General features: G+C 46.9%; 2 protein-coding genes across 4 annotated transcripts in view; both read right to left on the reverse strand.

The window, feature by feature from the left end:
- Positions 1–18,561, reverse strand: part of LOC119390488 (3 beta-hydroxysteroid dehydrogenase type 7) — a 442,541-nt gene that overhangs the window by 394,711 nt on the left and 29,269 nt on the right. Inside the window, exons 6-7 of one of the 3 annotated variants that reach the window (XR_007415821.1) lie at positions 17,973–18,118; positions 10,468–12,216 (exon numbers count right to left, since the gene is read on the reverse strand). Coding sequence is in view for 2 of the 3 variants with exons in the window: in XM_049414848.1 (XP_049270805.1) it covers positions 11,797–12,216; positions 17,973–18,118 (566 nt within the window). In the remaining variant the exon portion in view is untranslated. Of the gene's footprint in view, positions 1–6,213; positions 12,217–17,972; positions 18,119–18,561 lie in introns of those variants that run through there. The other 2 variants (XM_049414848.1, XM_037658099.2) reach the window with 2 other exon arrangements.
- On the reverse strand, positions 61–800 carry LOC119390487 (U6 snRNA-associated Sm-like protein LSm1). The gene has a single exon (XM_037658098.2). The coding sequence runs from the start codon at positions 669–671 to the stop codon at positions 264–266; it is 408 nt and encodes a 135-aa protein (XP_037514026.1). The 5' UTR covers positions 672–800; the 3' UTR covers positions 61–263.

Below are 18,561 nucleotides of genomic sequence, written 5' to 3' on the forward strand. Positions count from 1 at the left end.
TGATAGGCCACGAAACCAATGCGCGCGGTACTTCCCTGTCAAACACAACGACACACGTGCTTATGACTGAATGAAATCTTTATTCACGCAAAAACGAAACTATCGCGCGCCACGTTTTAACAACGAACTTGAGCTGTCGTTCGTGAGTCTTAAAAAAAAATGAAAAAAACAAGCGTGTTCTTAATTATACATCGCAACGAAACGGCTGCGCGCACAAACACGCTCGCTGCCGGCGAGCGCGCGCACGGATATTAGTTAAGTCATCAGTAATCGTCGTGAGTGATCTCCTGGTGATAGTGCAGTCCCCGGTCCTTCATGGCCTTCGCCCTCTGCCTTTCCAGCTCCTGCTTGGCGTCAGCTTCGATGCGCTGCACCTCGAGTATGTCTTCGACGCTCACTTCTTCCAGGTCGGCGTCCTTCTCCTTGTCCTCGTCGATCTCACCGAGCAACACGACGTTGTCGCCGCGTATGACGAAGATGCCGCGCGGTATGTCTCCGTACTGCCGGCCCACGTGTATCCTTTCGATTGTCTGGTGCAGCACCAAGTTTGCGAACTGGTCTATGCTCCGCAGGTAGCCGATCAGGGTGCGTCCGTCGCGCAGGAACACGAGAAGCTTCTTGTCAAGCTCTTCCAATAGACTAGCGGTGCCGGGCAAGTAGAAGAGCGTCATTGTCTCGAGATGCGCTCGCCAAAGTCCGCACACATGAAAACCGATAAATTCCGTGAACAAATACTAAACCATGACCGAATTTTCCTTCGTTGACCGGCAATCCGTGCGGAGAAACGTGCGGTCACGTGCTTTGTTTACGCCGGCCCAAAACGCGCGATCGGGCACAGATCGAAACATCGGTTTTCGGTTCTAGTACTCAGAATTAAAATTTGAGGCTATTGGTTTTGAATTTTACTTACCTTATATTACTCTATTTGTATATTATCTGGAAATATCTGTTTTTACAAAAAAAAAACGTTATTCTTCCGTTCCACCTTTTATAACAACTTGAGACAGCCCGCGAACTTTGAAGACGACATCATTAAACATTGCGTAGACAAGTGCCACGTTTTAAGTATGGTTCAAGCGCTGTTTTCTCTATAATTTTTTGTCATCGTGACAGAAAAATAAAGAAAACTTCCCAGTGCAATTATTACGGTAGTCACAAAAGTATCAGAAGAACTTTTTGCGCTAGAGACTGCAAAACTACACAGCTTAACTATCATAACCAGGGTTCTTTATGGGGCTCTGCTATAAGTCTGCTAAATTGCCTGTTACAACCTTTGCACGTGCGCGTTGCAGTGCGTCAGCACGTGGCATCTGGACGCGGCGCCGCGTACTTTGCCTGTGGAGAGAGGAGCGCGCTAGCTTCTTTTTCGTCTGTCTTTGCTCTTCCAGTTTGCTTGCTGAGTGCCGACAGCAATCGAAGAGCCACCGCGAATCTAATTGGCTAACGCTTCGTGTAGCTGCGCGCCCTCTCTCTCCATAGGGAAAGGGCCCCGCGTCTAGACGCCACGCGCTGACCCGCTATAACGTGTACGTGTGAAAGCCTGAACACATGTACGCATTGCAGCGTACGTGTCAGCGCGTGACCTTCTGACGCGGCGACGCGTCAAAAAGTCGCACCCTGCAACGCGTACGTGTGTTTAGGCCTAAAAGGTTTCTAGGTTTTTGTGGTGTTAGCTGCACTGGCAGAGGTGGACAGTTTCGCGTGGCAGTTCGACAGCCGTGCTGCGCATGCGCGAGGAGCAGTGACGTCATATGGCGCACCGGAGCCGCCGTGCGCGCCTCGCCGGTCTGCGCATTCTAGAACAGTGACGTCATAGCCGTGGCAGACGCACTGGCGCCGGCGCGCGCCCAGTTGTCCACCTCCGTTGCGCAGTGGCTGTCTGACGCTGCGCCGGAGCCGCTTGATAGCGCCTCTCATTATGCGCGCATGTGCAGACGTGTAACAACGGGGGAATAGATAAAGCGGGAAGGAGGAAGAAGAAAAGAAAAAATTCGGCAGATCCCACGTGCCGTGGGAATCGATGTTATGCGAAGCACGCGCGGGATGGTGACTGTTGCGTAATATTTCACATTGAGCGAAACGTTACGGAATGACGCTAGAGAAATATGGAAGTGGTATATGTTGGTGTTGGTGTATGCTCATATGTTGAAGAGTCGCAAATGTAATATATAACCAATTGTTTACATCTGCGTAATGATACCAACAGCAACATGGGTGATACCAACAGCAACATAGGGTGTTACCAACACCAGACGCGGTAAGCTAATATGTAGTACTTATATCCTTCAATACTGCATATCGCGAATCCTAATAGGACAAAGAAGGAACATAGATGCACAGGACAGGCGTTACTCGCAACTAAGGTTCATTCAGGAAAGTTTCCCTAGATATATACACAGCCTAGCGGAACGCGCAGGCACACTGCACGTACGTTATAGTCACAGTTACAGTTGTTATGCTTATACGTGTCCATTACGAGTAAGAGCGCACGCACGTTTCACGAGCCCGTGTGTATGTGTAGAAAGGGTTCTTGACAGTTCTTGAACAAGGTCATCACCACCATGATCAGTGAGCACAAGCAGCTGGACCGGACTTGTTAATCGGATCCGTTCGTGATCGCGGCTACGAGGAGTCTAAGTGTAGTGAAGGGCGGGGTATAAAGCAGCTGGTGGAAATCGTGGATGCCTCTTACGACGAAATGATCTATGATGCCTCCTGTGGTGGACGTGGCAGCGACGTCTTTTGATGCCCTCTCCAGATCCAAGCCGTCTTTCACGCAGTATAAGCACCAAGCATTGTTGGGTCTTGATATATCAATGTTCAAGTCACCGGTAGTGATGAGATGCCTGGTTCTCTCAGCAGATTTATTGTAGGGACATTCACCTCGGTTTTCGCGTAATCCACGTGGTCCACGTTGCGGACCACGTGAACGCGTGTATGGTAGCTGAGCGTTATCGATGGGTATCGAGGGGTGTTCTGTCTTCAGCTTCCTCCCTTTCCTTGCGTCCGCCGCGGTGGTGTAGCGGTTAAGGTGCTCGGATGCTGACCCGAAGGTCGCGGGTTCGATCCCGGACGCGGTGGTCGCATTTCGATGGAGGCAAAAAGCTAGATGCCCGTCTTCTGTGCGATGTCGGTACACGTGAAAGAATACCCGATGGTCGAAATTAGCCCTTCGCTACGGCGTCACTGATAACCATATCGTGGTTTTGGGACAAAGAACCGCAACAGTGATATTATCACTTTCCTTCCGTGTCAATGTCTCTGTTCGCTGTTACTGTATTGGTTGAGAATCGGTATCACCAGTGGCACATACCCGCATAACATGAACTGTGGTTTACGGGTATGTGCCACACGTGACTGAGAGAAAGGGTTTCATGACGTAGGTGACATGTATTTTGCGTTATTCATGTCACGAACAGTGAATCGTGTTCGCCATACACTGATCCCCTGCTATGCCAAGTTTGGTATATTACAGGTTATGGAGACGACCAGGAGAGCGCCCAGACGTAGGCGGCTAGATAGATAGATAGATAGATAGATATGTAGATAGAAACGGCCAAAGTGCCTGAGGTTCGCTAAGAAATGCTTCGCATTTAAAACGGAAGGACAGAGAGGTTAGCCAGTTGTCAGGCCGGCTGGCTGGTGTATCATTGCCAGTGTGAAGAAGAAGAGCGCAAATGCTGAGCGGTCCAGAAAAGCGCGGAAGCTTGACAACCAGGAAAGCTAAGAATAATCAGCTGAACCTAAGGTAACGCTACGTATATCCTGGCATAGCCGAGCTAAGCCACTGCATTTTTTTTTTTACATTGTCAATTGCGTTGCCGGTAAAACGCACATTCGTTCAGTCTCCTTTCCGCTGACGGCTCTCCGCGGTCTGGCATTCCGAATCGTTGGCAACATGCCAGTGCGGCGGCGAATGCTCGCCGGCGTGTCCCATTTACTGCTGCTAGCGGTTGTTTCCGGGAGCTTGAACTAGACGACCACTAGACCGCAGGGGCGGCCGCCCCTGTGGTCTAGTGGTCCTCTAGACCACAGGGGCAGTCCACTGGACCACAGGCGCCCCTGTGGTCCAGTGGTTATGGTGCTCGACTGTTGACCCGCAGGTCGCGGTGGCTGCATTTTCGATGGAGCCCCTTAAGTGCTTTATTTTTTTTTGAAAATTTCCCAACCAAAAGTGCCTATTTTTTATTGCTGATTTCAAATCTGATTGTACTAAAAAGTAGCTAGTCAATGTTGAAAAAATATTTGTGCCACAACTAGACTTTTACAGTTAACCTGGCGCCTATGCTTTCCGCGCGATAAAAGTCTCTAGTTTGAGCACACGTACTCGAATCGCTCGCGTTCAATTTTTAGCTTATCTTGGCTGTGTTACATTTTGCTTGTATCATTTTTGTTGCAAGAGCCGATCAAGATGCTGTCATACTATTCATTGTGAATTACGATGTACGTTCTTGGGTGACGATGTGCTGTTTTGATCTCTGCTGGTTTATAAATAGGCGTGGATTCCGAGAATAAATTTCAGTTTGAAGTTAGCGCTCGTCTCGTGTTTATGTTGCTTTCTTGTGTCCCCGTAATTTTTGCGCTACCTGCTCTATGATGAATACCAGCCAGATGATATACGCAGTATGTATCGCGGTAATAAATGCCCATTTATGCAAATACTGTCTTGTTTCTTGTTTTAAAAAAGAATATTACGTCAGCCACGTGCAGCACATTATTGCTCTTTTTTCCTAGTGTGACACTTTTTAAATCTTTTTTTTGTTGTTCACACCCGGGTTTCTTTCTCTCTTTTCTTTTTTGGCTTGGTTCTTTTCCTCTGCGCTTTTCGAATAAATTTTAGCTGGAAGAATGCGCTACGTTTTAGGTCGCAAACTTTCATCCTGGTAAATTTTCTTCAGGGATTCTGACATTACCGCTCAATCAAATGTAATCTTTCAGGTAGTAGCGACGAACATTTAACTCTTTATATGCTTCGTATTTACATTACCAGAGAAAAAGTATACTTACGGTTCAAGCGGAAACCAGTTAACACAACTGTCTTTCACAAGCGAAAAGCAGGCGCGCGCCACGGTTCTGTCGGCGCTGTAGCCGACTATAAGATATAGGAAAGTGCAGTGTTGTACCTGTAGGTCAGATCCATATGCTGCATTGAATATATACATCACACAGTTTCTGCAAGCAGGGTTTTGTAGCTTTTTTTTTTGGATACACAGCGATTGAGGGGGGTGAACATTAGTGGGCCTGCAGGACCCGGTGTTAGCCTATGAATGCGCGTCAAAACATGTCATAGAGCAAGACACAATTTAGAAAAAAAATAAAATAAAAACAGCACCACGCAGAAACTTGGAGACTTATAGCTGGCACAAACGCTTGCCTGCTTTCCATTCTAATTAACTCTTTTTTTAAACTTCACTTGTACAGTGACCTGCCAAGACCTGAATCCAGGAATGAGGGTTTGGTTACAGTAACAAGGTTTCTACCACGGTAGGATGGTTGCACTAAGTGCCTGGAAAAAAAAAAAGAAAAAATGGGAACACATTAGCGCTATGTTTAACTCCCACGTGTGTATATGCTGGCATTGTCATTTTTCTGTTAGGTTTTGTATTTTGCAACTGATCATTCTGCACCATCATAATTATGGAATACTATTGCGTTCGGACCGCTATTCTTGTAAACGTACCACGCATTAATCACAACCGTTTGTTCCATAATTCTCATGTTGAAGATTTGGTACGTCCCTTTATATCAATGCAGGCAGCGCGTCAACGTAAATTCTAATGCAGCCTACTTGGAAACTACTCCGATGCGTTGTTTCACTATCAGGTTCACCTGCCTTTGTAACCGCAGCTTAATTCAGACTGCAAACCGCATGCATGAGACTATTTGTAACATTCTAATCTGGCTATAGAACGATGGCATGTTATGCTTCCACGTAATTACAAGCAATGGGCATTCACATTAGTAATTTCCTGTCTACATTTCAATTTACAGTGTTAGTACACGGGCAGTTAGCTACATGCTCTATATAATGCATATATTGTATTTCTTTCAATATGAGCCCAATGAGTCAAATGAATGTATCAACACGCATAGCACCTAAACGAAGGCATTTTTTAACTGTTGATTGCACCACAGTTTGACCTTAAACTGTTGCAGTGACAGGCAAAGTAAAATGTTCAACCATTCACCACAGTAAGTTGAGATGCAAATGGGTGCACTGTGATTCACAAAAATATAACCTTTATTGAAGGTAACACATTCCACCATTCAGTATACGCACGTGTTCATGAAAAATTGGCTCTCGCGTCCAAAGAGACACAGACACGAAGTTGTAAACTTGTCCGAAGGCACAGCTCACCGAGGAAAGTAATGTCGAAAAAAAAATCCATATAAAACAATTTGTATAATAAGAGGAAAAAAAAATCTAGAAAAAGAGTGCATGTCCGTAAATCACAGTTAACAAATCTTGACTGAACTTGGCCTTCACCACATTTTCCATTCGCTGGATTTTCAGAGCTCCATTGGTCCCACGTACTTCTAATTGCCGATTCACACGTTAGGTTACTAAATGTTAGCACAAAGTTGGCACCGGCTAATGCACATCTGCAACTTTTACCCTGAACACACATTCAACAGGTCTGGATATATATACCATATTTTCTCATGTATAACCTGCACAAATAGAAATTGGGGGACGCTTAAGCTTCGCCTTTAAGGGTTGAACGCGATAGCGATATCCTGCCCCTAGTGCGTACTTCGACAACTTAGTGCATACTTGTTATTGCACGTTGTTACTCGAGGCGTGCAGTGTGCATTACTGCAATGTAATTGACAAAGTACAAAGTGGTCGCATAGCCGCAGCATGCAGAGCTTTGGTGTCTGCCTTCTCTGCCTCCGTCTTGTGCTGTTTTATGGTAATGCAAAGAAGGCTTAGAATAATAGAGAGCTCAGCTAGTTGCTAAGTATTCATGTTAAAGATTCGCTGAACGCTTAAAAAGGGGCCATGACACCCAATTTTCAATCATAATCTGTGTTATGTCGGTTAATCCTTGTGCGTTCACAAACAAGCTGGCAAAATTTTAGCGCATTTGGTCGAGCAGTTAATTCATAATTGAATATTTTTAAACACGCGAGCGGCCTGAGAGTCCGGCAACACTGACGTACTCGTGAGCCGTGACGTGACGTGACGTGACGAGCTGCTTCCTTTGCGAGCGTCTGCATTCCGGCGAACGATTTTGTTCTGCGGTCATCCGCACGTTCAATTGAGCTATTTCATCTTCCTTCAGCTTGGCAATGAAATTGAACGATTTTCAGCGGCTGAAACTTTGGCAGAAAATGACGGCGCCGCTCTGTGCAGCAGATGACGTCACACACACCATGGCAAAATGGCGGTCGCTGGCTGTGGGCGGGGTTTACAGCCGGCGACTTCTAGGGCCCATTTTTAACTGAAACATTCTTTTTACAGGCCAAGTTTTAAATATGTATAGGCATAGGTCGGCAAACTCACTCATGAGTCGACTCACTCAGACTCACTCAGACTCAGATCGAGCCCTGAGTCTGAGTCTGAGTGAGGTCGAGTGGGTAATATTTTGGTGAGTTTGAGTCCGAGTGATTCCGGCTGAGAAAAATTTCAGTGAGTCTGAGTCCGAGTGAGTCCGGTGGAGAAAAAATTTGGTGAGTCTGAGTACGAGTGAGCTCTCAGGGCAAAATATATTTCATGAGTGAGTCTGAGTGAGCTCCACACTTTTTGCCGACCTATGTGTATAGGTATAATAGACCCTCTACTTCAATTTTTCACTGAAAACCACAAATTGTTGGGTGACCGTGTCATGGCCCCTTTAAAGAAGTCCGTTTTGTTAAGTCCAAGCATGGTTGCAGAAAGCAATAGGAAAAAGCATGTCGTCTGTATTCCTTACATTCATTGCGTATCTGATAGGCTAAAGAAAGTGGGGGGGTAGATACGGCATTAATGTGGTTTTTACGGCTGCCAATAAGCTAGGCAAGATATGTGCCGCAGTACAGAGAAAGAATGAGCGGGTGATAGACCAGAAGCAAACTGACATTTGTTTTGTGACACATACCAACAAATTTAATAACAATAATAATATCTGGGGTATAACGTCCCAAAACCACGATATGATTATGAGGGACGCCGTAGTGGAGGGCTCCGCAAATTTCGACCACCTGAGGTTCTTTAACGTGCACCTGAATCTAGTACACGGGCATCAAACATTTTCGCCTCCATACCAATAAATTTACTGATTGCCGTACGTGTGTGGTGAACAAGATTCCTTTTAGCTGCGGCCGCTTCTACGTAGGGCAAATGGGCCACTGTTAACCAGAGATTAATGGAACATAGGAGATCACTAACCGGAGGCTCACAGTCTAACCTATCGTTACATTGTCGAGAGTGCAAATACACGCCAAAATTCGATGAATGTGTGATTTCGTACTGGCACAGGAATGAAGAAACATGTTTCATGGTTGCAGCCTGGCATATCAATAATAGTGGAAGCGCATGTGTGAGCCAACCATTCATTAACCTGCATAAAGAAGAAATCAAGTGTCTGAATAGTTATCTCTCACGTAGACCACCACGCGTGCCGGATTGATGAGTTCGCTTATTGCTTGGGCATGCGCAGATAAGTTTTTGTGCCTTCGTTCTTTTCCGCCATTGTGCGCCTTTTCTGTTGATCGTCGGCGTTTGTGGTGTCTTGACTTCTCTCTGGTGTTCATGTTTGCACGCCTTGTCTCTTTAACATGCAAAGAAGGCAATATGCGGGATCCCACAGTTCACTGTTGGGGGTGTGGGTTGTGTGCAGGGGCAGGTTAGACGCGAGAAAATACGGTGTTATTCGGAGAAGCACCGGACGTGGTCTGTATGTTAGCTTGAAACACAACAGGTTGCAACGACATGACGGCAGCACCAAAAGGTGGGATAAACAATTCATGAATGTGCGGGACAAAATGGCACACCCCGCCTACGATGTAAATAGTATGACGCCGTTGTCTACTATCTGGAAAGCGCACCCAGAGAGGTCCGGCCCCTTCCGGAGTTGATAAAAAAATTTATCTGTACAGACCCTGGCCTCTATGCAATACATAGCTTCCACCTTATAACTTGTGTATACATATGCATATATGCAATCAACAAAAACATTGAACTAGCACCCCTACGAATGGTCACTCCACCAAGATAGACTACATTAAAAGAGAGAGAAACACAGTTACATACATGAGGGCACAACTCAATCAGAAGTAACCGCCAGGTAAAGCCGACATTAAAAAAACCCAGCACCAAATGCAAGGAGATAATCTACGGGAACTAAAACAATGTTTCTACAGTGCTTCACGGGTTTGTTTCCACAGCGGTCATATTAATTACTTAAGCTACAGAAAATACAGCCAAACCTCAATATAACGAACACTGAAATTACGAACTTCTGGGCAAAAAGAAGTAAGTAAAAAAATTTCGTAGGTCATGCTTTCATTTCAGTCAACATTCTGCTGCTCTGTTCAAACCCAAAATGTTAGATCTGAGACAATCCTGGCTACAGCAAAACAAACGGTTATGTGCTCACATCTCGCACCTACTGTGGTAGCAAAAAGGTTTGCTCACATCTTGTGTGCATATAGCAAGAACAACGTGAAATGACACATCCAAAAGTGCGTGTATGTTTGGTTACTTGCTCTGCCTTGAAAGGCATTGACTCGGCCAACTCGACGTGCCGATTCCATATGATTCGGAGTATACATTGGAGTATTAACAGTGTGAAACATGTTTGCAATTTAATACCCGTGTCACATAGGCCCGTTTGATGACGATCACGGCTGGCCTAGATCAGATTCCTTGACTGCAATCAACAATCGTGGCTGCTACACTGCCCAAACTAGTCTTGATTGAGTTTGGCACAGACAACAGCCAAATCCCAGATCACGCTGTGCCGATCACAATCATCCTGATCCTGACGATCCTAATCGCGAATCAAAGTGGCACCTGATCCAGATTGAGCCTATTCCAGATCTCCCTGATCACGATCATAGGTGCCTGTGTGACACCGGTATATAAAAGTTGTTTAGGTGCATAGCAAACCACAGATTGGCCATACAAATTTATGGCCTTATGAAACGTGGCCCTATCAAAGGTGCCACGTTTCTTATTTTTGTTTTGCTACATGTGGTTGAGCATTATTTTTCTTGGCAATATCAAAGAGTGCCCTTCTAATGAAGGTGCTGGACACAATTTCGCGATATTGAGGTAAAATCGTATTTATACAGTGTCACAGGAGTTGTACTGTCAGCCTATTCATGGCTTCTGTAGCATAGCTAAAGATGAAGCATACGTGTACTAACAATGACAAAGTGTAACCACTCACCATACCAGATGTACACCATCATGACGAACACAGCAATGTTGGTGTATACTTCCCACTGAAGTGACAAAAAAAGTATGCTGATTAATGTTACAAATGCTAGATATGCAACTTTGCGCAACCGGGATGCTCTTGGCGTGTAGCATAAACGCCTAAGCTATTAAATGCCTCGAGAGAATACAGATTGAGCAGTGGGTGCTCTCAACGAGGGTATTCACAGGGTTACCAAAGGGAATCTTCAGGGAATACGAAGAAAAATAAGGGTGAGGGAGTTCGCGGCACACAAGGGTAGGTTGTCACACAGTTGAGCAACTAGACAGCTTTAAAATCGTCCGGCCATTGATGGGCATCATCAATGTGTATGACAACGACCCGACTGAGCGAAGAGCGTAGGTGATGCACAGTAAGAAATGTAGAAGATTCCTTAAACTGTGGGCCTGGCATTTCTCGTAGTCTGAGTGGCCGGGACGACAGTCATGCGCACTGCACTCTTCATCATGTGTTTGAGGTGACGCGGCAATGATGGCAGTTTTTGGCTTAACCAATTTTAACCAAGGCTGCGGGTTGAGACACAACGTCATTGTGGAGCACTGTTGGAACACGTGACTCACCGCTGCGAGCAGCCAGCTGCAACAAAAGCAGCCTAGCCTTACCCCCTTTGGGCAACTCGTGCTGACGAAGGAGCTGAGACCAGGGCTACCAAGCAGGCATTGCCAGGTTATGACAATGAATTATTCCCATGCAGGATTACAATATTTACGTATGATTAGTTGCAAGTAATCGAAGCTGGACACCATGTGGCTGTAAGCACCGCAGGCGTGATACTTTGCCGCGAGTGTGTGCATGTTTGAACAGCTACAGGTTTGTAGAAATGGCTGGCATGTAAAACAGTGAAGCAACACGCAAGCATGAAGTGTTTACCCTGCATGTCGCGATGCCATTCAAGAACCACGTGTTGAACGTGTTTTCCAAGACTATTTCTGGGACATAAAGTATGGCTAGAGAAGAGTAGAGAAGAGTTCTGTACCTGAATGATTTACCACGACCAAGTATCATGGTCAGGATGGTTTGTAGCACAGTTTGCCGAAGAAAGTAACACAGCTATACCTCTCTGACCTGGTTTGCCCTGCTTTGTGGCACATTCCAGGAGCGTAGAAGGGATGTTGTGCGCTTCTGGCCAGCACATGCTGAAGAGAATCGGTTATGACGTGAAGAAGAAGAGAATGATCCCGTAGATACACTACCCCGTAAAACAGTGGTTGCCCGCAACTCTTATCACGTTAACAGAGCCCCAAAGCCGTCCCCTAGGAACTCTCGGGAACGACCAAGCAGCGCTCCTACAAGCTTAGCGAAGACTGACTGCTAAAGCATGGCATGGTACGATCCCCGCGGAGGCAAAGGCAGCAACGACAGCGTTGAGACATCATCCGGGAAACTGGAGGGACTTGTAATAGGAGATGGATCGCTGGACAGCCTCGTCAGGCGTCACGTTGGGGTAGTAGTTGAGTCGCAGGGTGGCCTTGGTGCGGTTGAAGAAGAGCGAGGTGCATATGTAGGTGACGGCTGAGGGCGGAGGCACGTAGGACTTTGGCCGGTACAGGGGCCGCACCAGCCGCAGAACCAGGGCCAACAGCATGAGCACCAGGATCGCCAGCAGGTAGGGGACCGTGTAGTCCGACAGGCGGCATCCCTGGCACTCGACGAACGGCCGCAGGAACTCGTACATGTCCTCGAGGGGCGTGTCGTCCGTCACGTAGAACACCTCGCCCGCCACCGACTCGTCGACGGCCAGCTTCTCCATGGCTCGTAGGTGCGCCAAGGCGGCGTTTCCCACGTACGTCACCTGTCGTTGCAATGAGAACAGAATGGACTACAAAACAAGCTAGCTGGTTATTTAAAGTTTGGTTCGGGTTTAACATCCCAAGGCGACTCAGGCTATGAGACAACGTAGTGGACGGCTTTGGATAATTTTGACTGCCTGCAGTTCTTTAACATGCACTGACACCGTACAGTACATGGGCCTCTAGCATTTCGCTGCTCGGTTGTTTAAACAACAGGCATGAAAAACCTTATCCCTCCCGTAAACACATTCACTGACCCATGTTAGCCCAATGTGTGAAATTTCCAAGCATCTCAAGAAATGCAGCCATCTTCGTAGATGGATGAAAAGCAAACTTATGCTCAATGATCAGCATCCTTCACTATTTCTACACATAAAGGTATCTTTCATTGTCACAGTCATCTGTGAGCTATACAGAAGACTACACTACGAGGAAAGCCTCTACACCCTTTGTGGCACTATAAAGGCAGAAACACAGTGCCCCCAACCCTCTGCGTGTAAGCCGAAACTAAGTTAGTGCATTTCTACTATGTACAACAGCTGTGCGAATCGAACAGAATATTTTTCGAATAGTTGTCGAATATTTTTTTATGCTTTGAAGCGAAATCACAGAAAAAAAGTTGCAGAGGATCCCTAGCACATTTTTATGAGATAGCAACATGAAAGCGTTTCTTTTGGCTAGGTTTGTGAAGCGATGGAGGGGTGGTGTTCCCTAGTTGTCTTATCAAGAATGAGGCAATGCTGAGGCCGAATTGTATTTATTTACATGATTTGGTGCAACCAATGTGGTGTCGACCACACTTTACATGTGAAAGAAAAAGATGTTATTTTCTCAACTTCTCCTTCTTCAACTTCTGTGGAGGCCCAACTGATGTGGCGAACAAGGGCGCGCTGCCTTCGAGTCCGGAGTTCCTAATCTGCCCCATAGACAAATCAGTGTATAAGAACATCTGAAATTTCGGACGGTTAAACTCATTGGCATCCGATTTTTCGAACTTCCTGCCCAAATTTCAGGCCCGAAATGGCAGTAATTAAAGCCCCCACCTCTGCCGCGTCTATCATCTCGTAAGTTCGAACCAGCACTTTTGTGAGTCAATTTGTTTGCGGCCGTAGCAGAGTCCGAATGGCAGCTTTGCCGCAATGCCAGAGTGTGATGGGGTGAAGCATATTGAAAATCTGAAGTGGTCACTGTCATGGCGCAGTGCGGCGATCTCTTTACGGATAATGCAGAGGAAATGCACGGAGGTGTGATGGCGGCAGGTGGAAAACGCGCCCAAACTTTATGACAAGCATCTTCAGCTAACTGCTCACTAGTGCATGTGACCCAGCGCAGTGGTATACGTATAACCCGAACACACCGTGCTGCCGTTCGTGCTGCCTCTTTGTGCAAGACCGCTAAGTGCGCCGCACAGACGTGTTACCTTCACGAACGAAAGCAGCTCACCGCGACGCGCTCGCTGGAACGGAGTCGGCATTAATGTGATCACCATTAATGTGCTCTTCCATGGACGCTAAGCACAGAAAATTCAATATTGTTCCATATATCTATTGCTTGCGTTCCCAGATTTCATTCTGCGATGTCCAGAAACAGAAGTGACAGGCACTTTAGCGGCACGCATGTATTTGTTACTGAACACTGCTTTAATTACGTGCAATGCGATGCTTGAAACGAGTGGTCAGCAGCGTTTCTGGAACAGACGACATCTGCCGATGAATTGCCGCCACACTTTCACGCTACCGATTGGCCTAGACGTCGTGATCCTCTGTGGAGAGCGCATTTTGCCGTGGAACCGACTTGCACAACAGAAGCTGTGTCGGCACCGTGCAAGCGCTGTTTATTCAGCAGAATAATTCTTGGCCCGTGGTTGTGACTTTGATGGCCCCAAGATCAAGCTGCACATGTTTTGACGTGCCAGCTGTGTGAATGCCAGTTATAGAAGAACCCAAACCCGAGACTGGAGCAGTTTGGCGCAATTTCTGTCAATATCATCAGGATGGCGCGGTAAATGCAATTTGGCGCAGTTGGCATAAGAGTGGAATTACTGCTGGCCCACTGATTCAAGCATCTTGTTTTAAATGACTACCATTTTCCGAAATCTCTGATATACAGTATAACCTCGTTACAACTGATCTGCTTACAACAGACATTCAGATATCACAGACCAATCTGCAGCGTTATGCCGACCTCCCTATCTGTTCTATTGATTGAGCTTCGTTTACAATGGATTCTGGTACAACGGACATTCGGATATAATTGACTAAAATGTCAGGCCAGCAATGTGGTCAGGACTCCTTTACAGCGGACTTTTCTACCACGGACATCGTAAATTCAATAACTTCCGACTTTAAACATCGCTTAGCATACTTTCGCCGCATTCGGGATGGGAACAGCGCGCCGCGGATATCGACGTACCGATTTAAGAACGAAGGCTGCCGATCTCCGGTCTGTCAAGATCAGCTTTCTCTAACTGTAGCGACAAAAGATCGGTGCGCAGCGTGCTTGGTGTTGCGTTTTGGGACGCTGACGCGCGAAATTGCTAGCCGCTGCCACCGCTTCTCTGAGCGGTCGCTGCGTGGGGAGCTTGACCGGGAGGTCCGCTGCCGATGTGCAAAATTCCCATCCGCGGATCTGAGGAGCCAGCGTGCGATGTAATTCGTTGCTTGCGACGAAGGACACAGCGGCTTCTTCGTGTTCGCATGTCCGCTAGCGGGATGTTCTTGCCCACAAAGTTCGGATTCGTCTTGTACATCGGCACCTTGAGCGGAGTTAGGCCTAGCCACGACATCGAGTAGAAAGCTCGGTTGCGATGTGCGTGGCCGCGGTGCCCGATGTTTCAAAGTACGTCATGCCCGATCGCGAGTACAAAAAGTTGTCCTGCGGTGGTCTTCGTCATAAGCTCCGAAGGGCTGATAAGCAGAACCTCTAACAGCGGGACCAATGAGCCAACGCTAGTAGAGTCGCACGTCTGCGATGTTCTGCACACGTCTGCGATGCTCGCGACGAGTGCGGCATGCTATCGTAATCTGATGATTGAGCTTCCGCTTGCAGCTGCCAAACTAAAGCGTAATTGTATTCTAAATTATCGACGACCCGTGTACACAGAACGAGTGCGAATGTGTCAGCGCAATTTTCGCCATGACATCGCGACCCACAAGCAGCAGACGACACTCCCGAAGCGAGCATCACGGCAGAAGCAGCCAATCAGAGGCCTCGAATTGAACTTCAAAAATGTGCTTTTTGTATGCTTGCTACTGAATGGAGGAGCTAGCTGAAACAGAGAACTTGAACACAGAGAAATGCTCTTTACGACGAGCCCAAAATGGTGGCGCCCGGTTGCGCCGTTGCAGAGCTATAATTTTGAAAAACGCCGTTTTTTTTTTCTTTTGCTATTTCCGCAATTTTCACCAAGTCTGCAGACGAAAAAAAAATTTTTTAAAGCAATTCTACGTACTTTCCAGTGAAGATATATTGGAATCAGATAGAAAAAGGGCTACAGAAACTGAAAATGCGATTTTCCAAACATCACATTTTTTTGACCCCCTTAAGAATAAGACCACGTTTCTGACTCGCAATTCTCTCCGGTTATAACAGACCCATTCAGCGTTTACATAAAAGTATGTTGCAACAGTACTTGGATTTCACATACTCCCTTTACAACAGACCAAAATCCTCTTCACTATGAAGGTCTATTGTAATGAGGTTTATAATGAGAATTCAAAATTCATGACTGACTACAACTGCAAACATGCTACCAGTGCCACACAGAGAAGAAAACAGCCATAGGAAGCTGAAGATTTGGAACGAAGCTGTTGGCACACATGCATCGCAATAGAAAGAGAAAACTTGCATACTCCGTGTTCAAACACAGGTTCCTGAAAACATGCAAGTCATAACCTTTCAACTGCTATTTCTTATAATACAGTACTTATCATTGTGAAATATTCTATTTGTACAATGGCTTTAAAACAATAGGAAGAAAATGAATGGCATCTAATTCAAATCTAGTGTATAAGCGGAACACTTTGTACACTTATCATGCGAAAACTCTGTGTACTTAGACGTATGTGTGCATTAAATAACTACAGCGGCTCAAAATTAATACAGTCGCCGACCGATAAATCGGACACCGATAATTCGGACATGCTCGGTAATTCGGACAGTCGCGCGGCACCGCCGATGATCCCATAGAAGTAATGTGTTAAGACGACCGATATTTCGGACAGCTGCGAGATCTACATTCGATAATCCGGACCCTGTCGGAGACTGTCACGCACGCCGAATCGCCAGCCATTATCTCCTCTGGTACCCGTACCATACAAAGTATGGCCTCAGAGATCAAAACGAAAGCTAATTGGTGATCTATGAGGCTTTATTTCGATCGCTACTTTATGCCTCAGAGATTTGTGATTGGAAATGCCGATCTCGGAGGCACTGGTCAACTGTGGGAAATCGTATCGACACCGTGAACATCCTACATTCTGGTTCCTGTATCCCCGCGCTGCGCTGCTATCGCCGCCATTCTGTCGAATGCGTCTGCGGTAAAGCGTTTTGAGCGCGCGTTCATTTTTATCTTGAGACTTGCTTTATTTTACGCTCTGCTGTCTCCAAAGATCTGAGTTAAATGGCGCCAACGGTGCCCTCACAGCCAGTGCCGAAGGCCGCGCCGACGACAACGAAATGCGGCAGATACAGTCAACTGCCGATTTTTCGGACGCCCGATTTTCCGGACATGCTCGAAAATTCGGACGCTTTCGCGGCACCGTCACCAGCCCCATAGACATCAATGGTCAAGAACGTTGGAAATTTCGGACGCTAAAACTCTTCGGCACCCGATTTTTCGGACTTTCTGCCCAAATTGCAGGTCCGAAACGCAATAATTGAAGCCCCCACCTCTGCCGTGTCTATCATCTCATAGGTTCGAACCAGCGCTTTCGCGAGTCGACCTGTTTGCGACAGTAGCAGAGTTCAAAAGTCAGCTTTGTCGCGATGCCGAAGTGTTATGGGGTGAAGCGGACCGGAAATTCAAAGGGGCCGCTATCACGGCGCCGTGCGGCGATGTCTTTACGGATGAGCATTGGAAATGCACGGAGGCGTGATGGCAGCAGGTGGCAAACGCGCCAGTACGGCTCAATCGCTGACAAACCTTACGATAAGCATCTTCAGTCAACTCCTTGATAGTGCATGTGGCCTGGTTCAGTTGCATGCGTAGTGCACGCATTTAATAGGCGAGAACCCAAACGCGCCGTTATTCATGCTGCCTCTTTGTGCGACCGCTAAGTGCGCTGCACAGACGCGTTGCCTTCACGAATGAAACCAGCTCGTCATCGTACAGCGACCACATCACACTGGCGGAGATACAGGCGGACTTGGTTGCACGTAAGCGGAAGTGCGGGCAGCAACGCATTGACAACTTTTTTCGGCCACTGGGACCCTGAAGTGTCAATAAAAGTATTTTTTTCTGACGCATTCGTTTTTTCAGACATTCGATAATTCGGACTTATTTACGTTCCCCGTGGAGTCCGAATTATCGGTCGTAGACTGTACGGAGTTTTATGTTACGGCATGCCTCAATCAAAAGTCATATCGCATTTTTGGCACACGAAACACCACAATAGAATTTAATTATTGCTCCTTTGATATTTGTAACATTGTTCTAGAAGGCATGCCATGCCCCGCTCACAACACACCCTTGCACACCAGACAAACTACTTTGCAAGACGTTATACAATGGTAGCGGACTGCCACAACACAAGCATACCTGAAAGCGCTCGTCGACGCTGCGGATCTTGGTCAGGGTGTTCTTGGAGGACTTGGCGACACGCAAGAACTGCACCACGAAGTGCTGGTCCTCCTCCCCGTACATTGCCGTTGGCCGGAGTACCAGTGTGCTGAACTTTGTGTGGCCTATGCATAGTAGAGTAAAAGTAAGATGTCTCGTTGCGCACACCACTGCTCGCGCACACCACAAATTGCGCACACCACTGCTCGCAAGCGAAGCGAAATGCAGAAATGGCGAACAGGCGTGAGTGCAAAAAGACGCGAAGACGCTTGTGGGCGCATGTGACTGGTCATGTGGTTTAGTTCCCTGCGAAGTGTTGCCAGCCCACACAGCGCCGCCAGCTTTTCTGTGGAACACTGATGGTTTGTCAAAGAATCGTTTCTACTGTATGAAAACAAAACTGCAGGGCGCATCGCAAGGTAAATTCCTCTTTATTCATAGAGCATCGTTCGCCCTCTATCAGAGGTTTGAAATGCTGCTTTCGAGACCGTGTTTCCCAAGCAGTTCGCATTAATGCTGCGCGGCGGTGATTTTTAAACGCGCTCCGTAGTTTTGCCTCGCATGGTTT

The sequence above is a fragment of the Rhipicephalus sanguineus genome, chromosome 4, assembly GCF_013339695.2.
Source record: "Rhipicephalus sanguineus isolate Rsan-2018 chromosome 4, BIME_Rsan_1.4, whole genome shotgun sequence".
Classification (NCBI taxonomy): domain Eukaryota; kingdom Metazoa; phylum Arthropoda; class Arachnida; order Ixodida; family Ixodidae; genus Rhipicephalus; species Rhipicephalus sanguineus.

What these genes read in the sequence shown, in the direction of transcription:
- LOC119390487 (XM_037658098.2), bottom strand. Translation starts at nt 671, where the DNA reads ATGACGCTCTTCTACTTGCCCGGCACCGCTAGTCTATTGGAAGAGCTT.